At 48.4% G+C, this 13091-nt stretch overlaps 1 protein-coding gene across 2 annotated transcripts in view; it reads right to left on the reverse strand.

Moving 5' to 3' along the window:
• The window catches only part of slc1a6 (solute carrier family 1 member 6), a 268210-nt gene that overhangs the window by 10210 nt on the left and 244909 nt on the right, over positions 1 to 13091 (reverse strand). For both annotated transcript variants that reach the window (XM_072482585.1, XM_072482586.1), the window contains 2 exons: positions 364 to 597; positions 15 to 209 (listed from right to left, as the gene is read on the reverse strand). In XM_072482585.1, coding sequence (XP_072338686.1) covers positions 15 to 209; positions 364 to 597 — 429 coding nt within the window. The remainder of the gene's footprint in view (positions 1 to 14; positions 210 to 363; positions 598 to 13091) is intronic.

Here is a 13091-nt window from a genome sequence, read left to right on the forward strand (position 1 = left end):
CTCGCGTACTCTACCTGATAGTGATGATTTGTCCAAAGTTTAGATCATAATTGTTGACCTGTGCGATAAAGATGGCAGCCAGGGCCTCATAGAGTGCTGTGCCATCCATGTTAATAGTAGCTCCAACCGGAAGGACAAAGCGGGTAACATGTTTGTCTACACCATTATTTTCTTCCAGACACTTAAAGGTGATTGGGAGAGTTGCTGAACTGCAGAAATAAATAGATAAAACAAATTAGTTCATAGCAAGCGAAAGAGGAAGAGAGAGACATATGGAAAGTTATGGCAGAGGGAATCAGAGAAATGCAGACAGCCAAAAAATTCTCAATTGTAACAAGTTATATTCAGGATGGACAGTCTTACCTGGATGAAGTGCCAAGTGCAGTGATCAATGCCTGCAGTATTCCACCAATAAAAACCCAGGGATTCTTGCGGGTGACTATAAAATAAAGAAGTGGCAGGACAACGAGTGCATGGATTAGCAGCCCAACTATCACCGTCACAGTGTACATTCCCAATTGTCCACCCATCACGGTCAGGTCTTGCATTTCCATGATTTTGCCTGCAATCAGGAAGAGGATACCTATAGGGGCATACCTGAAATAGAAGAAGACACAGCATTTCCTCAGCCTGGCAGTACCTTGTCCCAGCCAAGTTTGGGTACGATTGTAAACAGTAAAAAAGGGACACAATGGACATTTGCACTGGGTGGGAACAGGGTGGGGGAAACCCTCAGTGATGGGGAAAGCTTACCAGCTCATTCCTGCTCCTGATCCAGTTAACAGCAGCTTTGCAAAAGCCTTCCATTGGAAGAAAGGACTTGAGTTAGGCAGTCTGCACTTATAATATGCAACTCAGAGTTCTGGGATATACACAGGACCCAGATTGGCATTTTAAGATAGTACGGGGTGGAATATGTACTGTGTACATACCACCCCGTGTTAGATGGGAGATGCAGTGCTAGAGGTACCCAAGGAGGTACGTTTTAATTATTGTCCTGGCACCATGGGGATCAGAAGTGCTCCTCTGGAGTCCACAAAAGTGAGGATACTGACGCACTTGGAACCCCCTGCCTCCCGAGGTTGGACTGTCACAGATCTACTTTCTTCCGTCCCAGGTAGCCCAATCTGGCAGCAGTCCACAGCCAACAGGTTGTCATGTGCATTTGTTTTCTATCTGCAGTCTTACAGTCCCATTCTAACAGGACCTGGCCCTTAAAATGGACCGGGCCTCCCGTGAAGGCTTTTGAACAATTAGAGTGCTCCCGCCATGGGCTAGACCACCAAAAACCCACCTGCGGTTCAAGTTTATCTTTGCAGCCTGCAGGAGATATTACAGGATTCAGCACTGAAAGCTAAAAGGAAGTATGGAGTGATGATGCCGAGTTACATCAGGTCTATGTCTTAAAGGATCGTCGTTCTCTGTAATCATGAAGACGCAAACTAATTTCTTCCAGTAAAATGACCAAAGGAAATTTTAACCTTGTTGGGAGGCTGATGGGGTGAGGAAAAAAGTAAGATTTTATCCCCTTCCTGAGTTTACTGCTGACGCAGCCAGAGATATAAGGCGGCATGCAAAAGGAACATTCCACCTGGTCCCAATAATCTCTGGACTGGCGAGTTCACTTCAAATTACCCGTGTGAGACCTAAAAACATGGGGCATAATTTAATGGCAGAGTTCTTGTCCACCGGCTGGGAAATTAATGGGAAACCCGGCCCATGTTGAACATTTTCAGGAAGTCAGATTTTATTTTGTATGAATCAGATAGTTATTTGGGCAGGGTTGGGCCACCTGCCGAATTAAGCACAGGCAGGGTGGAATTCCAAACTCTGGGAACAGGCAAACAGGCTGGTAGCTTACCAGTACAGGCAGTGACACAAGGAGAGGTGAACACTGCTGGTACTGCACCGCTGCTTGATCTTGCATCTTCCTGCACAACTAAATGGTCCCCTGCCTCAGAACATGCCTCTTTTGTTTGGAGGGGGGGGTGCATAAAAATACACCATTCAGGTGCAATCCTGGTCACCTTATTTTAATAAGGATCGAGAAGCATTAAGAGTGACTACGGCGATTCCTTTTTAAGAGCAGCATTTTACACCTCACCACGCTCCCCCCACCCCCCCTTTCCTTCCTGTGGGAAATTTTCCAGCCTATCTCCCAATTGAGACCCTCATTGGCCACTCCCGCCCTGATCGCAATTTTGCAGGTGGCAGGAGGTTGTTGAGGTTGGGAGGGATGCCTGGCATTGCGGCCTTGGATGGGAAAGATTGGTGTGGTTCCTCCTTCATGGAGCCCCCATTCCCCCACCCCCCACAGAGGCCTCCAGTCCTCACCTAGAGCCCCGTTGTACTCACCTCACATCCGGCTCCTGGCTCCATGATGTCTGGGACAGGATGCGGTCTCAGCAGTGGTAACTTCCCCCCGCCAATCAGATGGCCGGCATTTCTAGGGAGAGGAATGGTGGGACTTCCTCCCCAGATGGGGGTGGAAGGCTCACCTCCCGCTAGTTAATATTCCTCGGAAAGTTACAGGTCCGCAGTATGAAGTGGGGGTGTATTCCCTGCAGATTTATTCAGTGGCAGAGCTGGAAACCCTGCCACCCACAAAAATGCTGCCCTAAGTAAATAATGGTTAGAGACTTTCAAAATTGCTTGTTCTTTAGGATTTGGAGATGTATATGTGTCATTTTTGAGATGACATAGGGCTGCAAAGTTCACAATTACATTATTAGCAAAATGTGTGTGCTTTGCAAAACCAACTTTCCAAATGTCAAATTCTGAAAGTGAAGCCAATTTCATTTGTTCATGTTGTTTGTCATATTGCTTCAAACCGGTTTAACAAGCTTCCTTCTTACTGTTTCTGTTGGTAGAGTAGCCAAAGGTCGGATGGTCCTGAACCTCCGGCAATTAAAAACAAATCTCCAGAGCGCTACTGAGAGCAGCTTCGAAGAAAAATCATTGGAGCATCAAAAATAATTGTGCTTTCTTGTAATTTTGTTTGAGTTCTGCAAGTTTATTACTTGCAATAAAAATACTGCATTTGATGAAAAGACTGTGTGACTGACAGTTAAGAATCATTGAATCTACCGTCTAGTGAGCGAGATAGTGGAGGTGGACAGGGAATATTCGAGGGTGCCCACCGTAGAGGGATTGACGAGGAAGAAAAGGTTGCAGGGGCAATTTGACAGGCTGACAGGGAGGGCGGTAGGGGAACTGCGTAGGACAAGAGGGGTGCAATACGAGTATGGGGAGAAGGCGAGCCGCATGCTGGCGCACCAGCTGCGGAGGCAGGCTGCGTCCAGGGAAATATTGAAGATCCGGACTGGGGCTGGGGTTGTGGTGTCAGAGCCAGGGAAGATAAATGAGGCATTTAGTGAGTATTACCAGGGACTTTATGAGGCAGACCCAGGAGGAGAGGAGGGGGACGTGGGTGGTTTCTGGACGAGTTAGAATTTCCCCAGGTGGAGGAAGCAAAGAGGCAGGCGTTGGAGGAGCCCCTGGGGCTGAGGGAGGTGCTGGATAGTTTCAGGGGTATGAAGTCGGGGAAGGCCCCTGGGCCGGATGGGTACCCGGCAGAATTTTATAAGGAATTTGCAGCGGACCTGGCACCACATCTGTTGGGGGCGTTTAATGAAGCATTGGAGAAGGGGGAGTTGCCGAAGACGATGAAGCAAGCAGTAATCACACTAATCCCCCAAAAAGGGAAGGATCCGGTGGAATGTGGGTCGTATAGACTCATAGCACTATTGAACACGGATGTGGAAGTATTGGCTAAATTGTTGGCGGGGAGGATGGAGGATTGTGTCTTGGGGGTGGTTGCAGAAGATCAAACAGGCTTCGTGGAGGGCAGGCAGCTCGCGAGTAATATAAGACGGCTGTTGAATACGGTGATGAATCCGTCAAGAGCTCTGCTACCGGAGGTGGTAGTGTCCACGGACGCGGAGAAAGCATTTGATCGGGTGGAGTGGCGGTACTTGTTCGAAGTTTTGGGTTTGGGCCGAGATTTGTGGCATGGGTGCGGTTGCTGTATGTGGCACCAAGAGCGAGGGTGGGGACGAATGATATGAGCTCACGAAGCTTTGACTTACACAGGGGTAAGGGGCAGGGTGGCAGGGCGTTGCCGCTGCTGTATGCGCTGGCCACAGAGCCGTTGGCGATGGCTCTCAGGGGGTCGGCAGAGTGGCAGGGGAAATGAGGGGACAGAGGGAGCATTGGGTGTTGCTCTATGCCGATGACCTCCTGCTGTATGTTTCGGATCCGTTGGAGAGTCTGGGAAGGATTATGAGCCTGTTGGGGAGGTTTGGAGGGTTCTTGGGATACAAGCTGAATGTAGGGAAAAGTGAGGTATTCCCGGTGAATGAGCTGGCACAGCGGGCTAATTTAGGGGGGATGCCATTTACGTTAGCGAGGGATAGGTTTAGGTACTTGGGGATTCAGGTAGCGAGGGAATGGACGGGGCTCCATAAGTGGAACTTAACGAAGCTGGTGGAGGAGGCCAGGGAGGATGTTCAGAGGTGGGATACACTGCACTTAACGTTGGCGGGAGGGTCCAAGTGGTGAAAATGAATATTCTGCCGAGGGTCTTGTTTATCTTTCAGGCTCTCCCGATCTTTATACCAAAAAGCCTTTTTTCGGAAAGTGGACACAATCATCTCTGACTTTGTATGGGTGGGGAAGGTGCCGAGGGTGGGGAGGGCCCTGTACAGAGGCAGAGGGGGGGGTTACCTGCTTCATTATTATAGGGCGGGGAATGTGGACAAGGTGTGGCGGTGAAGGAAGGAGAAGGGGTAGAGTGGGTTAGGATGGAGGAGGAATCTTGTAAGGGGTCTAGTTTGAGGGCTATGGTGACGGCAGCGTTGCCAATGGCTCCGAGTAGGTATTCAGGGAGCCCAATGGTGCAGTCCACGGTGAAGATATGGAACAGCTGAGGAGGCATTTTAGGGTGGAAGGGATGTTGGTGCAAACGCCGCTGTGCGAGAATCATGGGTTTGAGCCGGGGGGGGGGGGGGGGGGGGGGGGGGTGGATAGTGTATAAGTGTATACAGGAGGTGGAGGGAAGTGGGGCTGATCAAGGTGACGGATTTGTATTTGGAGGAAGGGTTCGCCAGTCTGGAGGAGCTAAGGGAGAGGGTAGAGCTGCCGAGGGATAGTGAGTTCAGGTATCTGCAGGTTAGGGACTTTGCACGAAAGGTCTGGAAGGGGTTCCCTAGATTGCTGGGATACACCCTGCTGGAGCGACTGCTGCTTCTGGATGTGGAAGGAGAGGGAAGAATTGTGGATATATATAAGTGTCTGGGGGAGCAGGGAGGTGAGCGGGTGGTGAAGATCAAGGAGAAATGGGGAACGGAGTTGGGAATGGAGATCAATTGGGGAGTATGGAGTGAGGCACTGCGAAGGGTAAACGGGACCTCCTCTTGTGCAAGGATGAGCCTGATACAGTTCAAGGTGGTGCACAGGGTGCATATGACTCGGGCGAGAATGAGTGGGTTCTTTCAGGGGGTAGCAGACCAGTGTGAGAGGTGTGGGCGGGGGCCAGCAAATCATGCGCACGTGTTTTGGGCTTGTGAAAAATTGGGAAGATTCTGGGAGGGAGTGTTCGCGGTCTTAGCCAGGATAGTGGAGGAGGGAGTGGACCCTGACCCTTTGGTGGCGATATTTGGGATTTCAGAGAAGCCGGAGCTCATGGAGAGGAGGAAGGCCGATGTCTTGGCCTTCGCCTCTCTGATTGTACGGCGACGAATTTTGCTGGAGTAGCGGTCGGCATCGCCACCGGGGGTAGCAGCACGGTTCGGTGACCTGTACGACTTCCTGCGGTTAGAGAAGATAAAGTATGAGGAGCTGTTCGTCGCAGGGGGGTGATGGGGGAGGAAAATCTGTACAAACTGTATAGTTGATTGTTGGGAAGAATGTTTCCCGGAGTGTTTTTTTGCTGTAACCTACTTTGATACAAGTTTGAATTAGCTGCGTTTAAAAAAAAAATCATCAAATCTGTTAATACAGTGGCTATTTGCTGTTCCATTGGTGTGGAAAGGCATGGATAGGATGGATAACCAAAGGCAGGACTGTAGCTGTCAGGTGGTTGGATCAGAGGTGACGTAACCCTATCTTCTGGTACTAAAGCAAGGAGAGCAGAAATGGTAACTTTGAGGTAACTACCAGCTGATGTGCGATTAATTAAAAAATTGATCAGTTTGCAAGTTGTACGAAGGACAGCAGAGTGGCGCAGTGGTTAGCACTGCTGCCTCACGGCACTGAGGACTCGGGTTTGATCCCGGCCCCGGGTCAGTGTCCGTGTGGAGTTTGCACATTCTCCCAGTGTCTGTGTGGGTCTCACCCCCATAAACCCAAAGATGTGCAGTGTCGGTGGATTGGCCACGCTAAATTGCCCATTAATGAAAAAAAAGTTTGCAAGCTGTACGGAGTGGCAGGGACTGTAAAGAGGACGAACAAATACCATAATAAATGCTGCGATTTGCTCGGCCCAGGGAAATCTACTGCTTGGAGACCACAGCTAGATTGACAATTGTGCTGTTCCTGTTTGAGGACGTACTCTATCCTGCTCCATACTGAGAGGATTATTAAAGTCAATTATGTGCAAAAAAACATTGTCCAATTGCACAGCGGCCTTGGAGATTCTGTTGGGGGCAAAAAGAGGATCAGAGAAAATTTCTCAGAATTTGGCTCAAGTTACTGACTATAGAAATGACCCCTAAAAAATATAGGCAGTGGAACTTTAGTGGGAGGTCTTGTAGGGCAGTCGGTAGCATCGCAGTCTCTGAGCTAAAAGTGCCGAGTTCAGTTCCTACTCCAGGACCTGATGGTCATGGAAGGTGGCCAAATAGCTCGATGATCAACCTGTAAATCCTTCGCATACGCCTCTGGCAGGCGGTAAGAATAGGAGGGTCTCCTGGTAAGCCATGCTTGATGCGGAGTGATGCAGCTTAAGTTTTGCCTCTGGTGGCAGGTTGGTAACTTGTTCCAGGAATATCTAACTATGCAAACAGACATAAGCACGTGCTCTGCCTGCCTTATGCATCACCAGATGCAGAAAGTTTCTAAGTATTAGAAACGTCAGTTTTGCAGCTATTAGGATTTTTACCTATAAAAATGTTTGAGCATTTTTTCCTCCCCTTTCCAACTTGGCATGGTGTTGGAATGGACACATTGAACTGTCACAATTCAATGCTCTCTGAACTGGAGTGGTGCTGCTTCTTGCATCTTCAGTGCACCAGCTGGCTCAATGCATACACAGAGAATGTCTTTCAGACTGGATTCCAGGAAAACCAAACTTGGCAAATAAGAGTTTATTGCAACTGCTGTGAGCATTTGCAGCTGCCAGAAACTTTGGAACTGCCATTAAAACCCGATGAAAGTGGTGCCTGTGAGCGGTGTAAATAATTTGGAGTTGTCGTTGCATTTAGCTGTGCCTCATTCATCTCCTGCTTCTCTTCTTCAGGCTGAGAGCTGTTAAAAATAAAAACTGATTTTCTCCAACTTTGCTGCCCTTTTTAGGCTTTACTCTCTCCCTGCTTATTTTCTCTTCAGTTTTTGTGGTGCAAATAAAAACTAAGGACTCCCTGAAAATACTAGATTGTTAACCTCGCAAAGGACACTCTCAGTCCTTTTGCAATGGTTCCCGTATTTAAATTCATACCAAAGAAAAGATTGAGGAAAGACAACACAGGTCCTCAAAATGAAGGAAAAATGATCTTGGAAGTGAATATGCTGTGTACCTTGCCTGATGAATGTAGTACGAGGGAACAAGAGCATAATTCAGAAGCTCTGACTAAGTTTGTAGATTACAAAAGCGTTATACCGCGCCTCCCCCCCCCCCCAACAGAATAAGAAAAGGTAGATGATTTCAGTCCAAATTGGCATGTTTAAATGGATGTAGTTTGGTTACAGGGATAGAATCATGGAACCCCTACAGTGTAGTAGGACATTCAGCCCATCGAATCTGCACCAGCCCTTGAAAAGAGCACCCTACTTAAGCCAACGCCTTCACCCTATCCCCGTAACCCAACCTTTTGGACACTCTGGGAAAATTTAACATGGCTAGTCCACCTAACCTGCACATCTTTGGACTGTGGGAGGAAACCGGAGGAAACCCACACAGACATGGGGAGAACGTGCAGATTCCGCACACAGTCACTCGAGGCCGGAATTGAACCTGCGTCCCTGGAGCTGTGAGACAGCAGAGCTAACCACTGTGCCACCGTGCTGCCCTTACTTAACAACATTGCTTCACTTTTTTAATTGGGGGAAGTAGAGGAAAGAAATTAATCTTCTCCAAAGCAGGAAATTAAGAAGTGGTGTGGGAGGGGTACCCATGACAGCATACATAGATGTCGGGTGGAGCAGGCTTGATGAGCTTCCCTGGATTTTCTTTACCTCTGAAAGGCTCCACGTTACATCTATCACTGGCTGCATTCTAATATGACTAAGTAAAAAGTATCAGACGCATTAAAATCGAACTGAAGCTGAATAATTGGAAATACAATCTGCAATCTTTTCTCAGGCGTACTGCAGTCTATTAGAAGCTAATTAATATCAATAGACATACAGCAATCCATTAGGAGTTAAGAGGCAGTATACTTTCAGGTCGTTTCCTTCCAGTGAATGTAGGATGAAGGATGAAACTCCACTTGCCTGGATGAGTGCAGCTCCAACAACACTCAAGAAGCTTGACACCATCCAGGACAATGCAGCCCCCTTGATTGGCATCCCTCTCACAGACATTTGCTCCTTCCACAACCGATGCACAATGGCAGCAGTGTGTACCATACAAAGAACAAAGAACAAAGAAATGTACAGCACAGGAACAGGCCCTTCGGCCCTCCAAGCCCGTGCCGTCCATGCTGCCCGACTAAACTACAATCTTCTACACTTCCTGGGTCCGTATCCTTCTATTCCCATCCTATTCATATATTTGTCAAGATGCCCCTTAAATGTCCCTATCGTCCCTGCTTCCACTACCTCCTCCGGTAGCGAGTTCCAGGCACCCACTACCCTCTGCGTAAAAAACTTGCCTCGTACATCTACTCTAAACCTTGCCCCTCTCACCTTAAACCTATGCCCCCTAGTAATTGACCCCTCTACCCTGGGGAAAAGCCTCTGACTATCCACTCTGTCTATGCCCCTCATAATTTTGTATACCTCTATCAGGTCTCCCCTCAACCTCCTTTGTTCCAGTGAGAACAAACCGAGTTTATTCAACCATCTACAAGATGCACTGCAGGAACTTCCAAAGGCTCATTAGACAGCATCTTCCACACCCACGACCGCTCCCAACTAGAAGGACAAGAGCAGGAAATACATCGGAACACCACCACCTGGGAGATCCCCTTCAAGTCACTCACCATCCTGGCTTGGGAACATATCACCCACCGTTCCTTCACTGTCGCTGGCTCAAAATCTTGCAACTCCCTTCCTAACAGCACTGTGGGCGTGCCTACACCATACACACTGCAGTGGTTCAAGAGGGAAGCTCAACACCAACTTCTCAAAGGCTGTTAGGGATGGGCAATGAAGGCTGGTTTAGCCAGCGACGCCTACATCCTGTGAATGAATTTTAAAGAAGCTGTCTCTCCTTTAAACACCGTACTCCATCCTTTCAAAACTACTGTTATCACTGTCCTTATCGAAAATCATTCCTTGTCCCCTAGGTTGGCATGGTGGCACAGTGGTTAGCACTGTTGCTTCCCAGCTCCAGGGACCCGTGTTCAATTGCTGGCTTGGGTCACTGTCTGTGCGGAGTCTGGACGTTCTCCCCATGTCTGCGTGGGTTTCCTCCGGGTGCTCCGGTTTCCTCCCACAAGACATGCTAGTTAGGTGAATTGGACATTCTGAATTCTATCTCAGTGTACCCGAACAGGCGGCGTAGTGAGGCGACTAGGGGATTTTCACAGTAACTTCATTGGAGTGTTAATGTAAGCCTACTTGTGACACTAATAAAGATTATGTCTGCACCAACTAGGGTAATCTCTCTTACCTTCTTTTCCCCTCTGTTCCTTAACACATCCTGTATCTCTTTTACTGTTTGTAGATCTTCAGCCTAGCTTCCATCCTTTCCACAACCATAGTAAAGGTGCCATAGTCCCAGATGATCATAGGCTGCTTTCCCTCTGACTGATGGTGGTTTAACCTGAGGATCACCACACCTCAGGCGAGGGGCAAGGTTCAGAAGGTAGGGCCTTCATGAATAACCTCAGCTGGTACCGGAATTGAACCTGTGCTGCTAGCCTTACTCTGCATCACAAACCAGCTGTCTAGCCCACTGAGCTAAACTGGCCGCACCCTTTACACAACACACCACCAAATACTCCTATTCAAAATCACAAATTGCATTGTTTGTGTGACCAGAATGTTTTATTTCTCCTCAATCCCTCTGCAGCTTTGATATGGTCAACAACACGATCCATCAACCGTTCTTTGTTGACTAGCTCCAGTAGATTGCCCTGCCTTGATTCCAATCTTATCCAATTGTAGCCAGGATATTTCCAGCAAGGGTTTTCCCCAAATCTGTCGTTCAGTTTTTCTATGTACAATTTTTTTATATTTATTCTTGTTTAATTTCATCAACTGTTGTTCCATCCAGTGAGATATCTTGTCCAATTTGCTTTGTTAATCTGTGTCGTCTCGTTAATCCCGTTGTCCCTTCCAGTTTGGCTGTCATTGGTTTGATTGATTGATTGATTGACTGCATGCTTGAGTTTCAGTGCAGCAATATATGTTCAGATGTTCATTTAGCATCGTACAATTGGATTAAACTGTGAACCTGATTTCTTGTGAATCCACATCACCCAGGTAGATCCACATCACCCGAGTAGATCCACATCACCCTGATGGCTCCACATCACCCTAGTGAAAAAACATCACCCGGGTAGATTCACATCACCCGGGTGGATCCACATCACCCGGGTAGATCCACATTACCCGGGTGGATCCACATCACCCGGGTAGATCCACATCACCCAGATTGATCCACATCACCCGGGAAGATCCACATCACCCTGGTGGATACACATCACCCGAGTAGATCCACATCACCCTGGTGGATCCACATCATCATAGATTATCATAGAATTTACAGTGCAAAAGGAGGCCATTCGGCCCATCGAGTCTGCACCGGCTCTTGGAAAGAGCACCCTACCCAAGGCCAACACCTCCACCCAATCCCCATAACCCAGTAACCCCACCCGGCACTAAGGGTAATTTTGGACACGAAGGGCAATTTATCATGGCCAATCCACCTAACCTGCATATCTTTGGACTGTGGGAGGAAACCAGAGCACCCGGAGGAAAACCACGCACACACGGGGAGGATGTGCAGACTCCGCACAGACAGTGACCCAAGCCGGAATCGAACCTGGGACCCTGGAGCTGTGAAGCAATTGTGCTATCCACAATGACACCGTGCTGCCCTGATTGATCCACATCACCAGGGGAGATCCACATCACTCTGGAAGATCCACATCACCCGGGAAGATCCACATCACCTGGGTAGACCCACATCACCCTTATTGATCAACATCACCTGGGGAGATCCACATCACCCGGGTAGACCCACATCACCCTTATTGATCCACATCACCTGGGGAGATCCACATCACCCTGATTGATCCACATCACCCGGGTAAACCCAAATCACCCGGATTGATCCGCATCACCAGGGGAGAACCACATCACTCTGGTGGATCCACATCACCCGGGAAGATCCACATCACCCGGGTAGACCCAAATCACCTGGATTGATCCGCATCACCTGGGGAGATCCACATCACCTGGGTAGACCCACATCACCCTTATTGATCCACATCACCTGGGGAGATCCACATCACCCGGGTAGACCCACATCACCGTTATTGATCCACATCACCTGGGGAGATCCACATCACCCTGATTGATCCACATCAGCCTGATTGATCCACATCACCCTGATTGATCCACATCACCCTGATTGATCAACATCACCCTGATTGATCAACATCACCCTGATTGATCCACATCACCCTGATTGATCCGCATCACCCAGATTGATCCACATCACCCTGATTGATCCACATCAGCCTGACTGATCCACATCACCCTGATTGATCCACATCACACGGATAGATCCGCATCACCCTGATTGATCCACATCACCCTGATTGATCATCATCACCCTGATTGATCCACATCACCCTGATTGATCCACATCACACTGATTGATCCACATCAGCCTGATTGATCCACATCACCCTGATTGATCCACATCACACAGATAGATCCACATCACCCTGATTGATCCACATCACCCTGATTGATCCACATCACCCTGTTTGATCATCATCACCCTGATTGATCCGCATTACACGGATAGATCCACATCACCCTGATAGATCATCATCACCCTGATTGATCCACATCATACGGATAGATCCACATCACCCTGATTGATCCACATCACCCTGATTGATCCACATCACCCTGTTTGATCATCATCACCCTGAATGATCCGCATCACACGGATAGATCCACATCACCCTGATTGATCATCATCACCCTGATTGATCCACATCACCCGGATAGATCCACATCACCCTGATTGATCTACATCACCCGGATAGATCCACATCACCCGGATAGATCCACATCACCCTGATTGATCCACATCACCCGGATAGATCCACATCACCCTGATTGATCCACATCACCCTGATTGATCCACATCACCCTGATTGATCCACATCACCCTGATTGATCTACATCACCCTGTTTGATCCACATCACACGGATAGATCCACTTCACCCGGATTGTTCCACATCAACCCTGATAGATCCACATCACCCTGATTGGTCAACATCACCCTGATTGACCCACATCACCCTGATTGATCCACATCATTCTCATTGATCCACATCACCCTGATTGATCCACATCACCCTGATTGATCCACATCACACGGATAGATCCACATCACCCTGATTGATCAACATCACCCTGATTGATCACATCACCCTGATTGTTCCACATCACACGGATAGATCCACATCACCCTGATTGATCCACATCACACGGATAGATCCACATCACCCTGATTGATCAACAT

Source organism: Scyliorhinus torazame, chromosome 18, assembly GCF_047496885.1.
Source record: "Scyliorhinus torazame isolate Kashiwa2021f chromosome 18, sScyTor2.1, whole genome shotgun sequence".
NCBI lineage: Eukaryota > Metazoa > Chordata > Chondrichthyes > Carcharhiniformes > Scyliorhinidae > Scyliorhinus > Scyliorhinus torazame.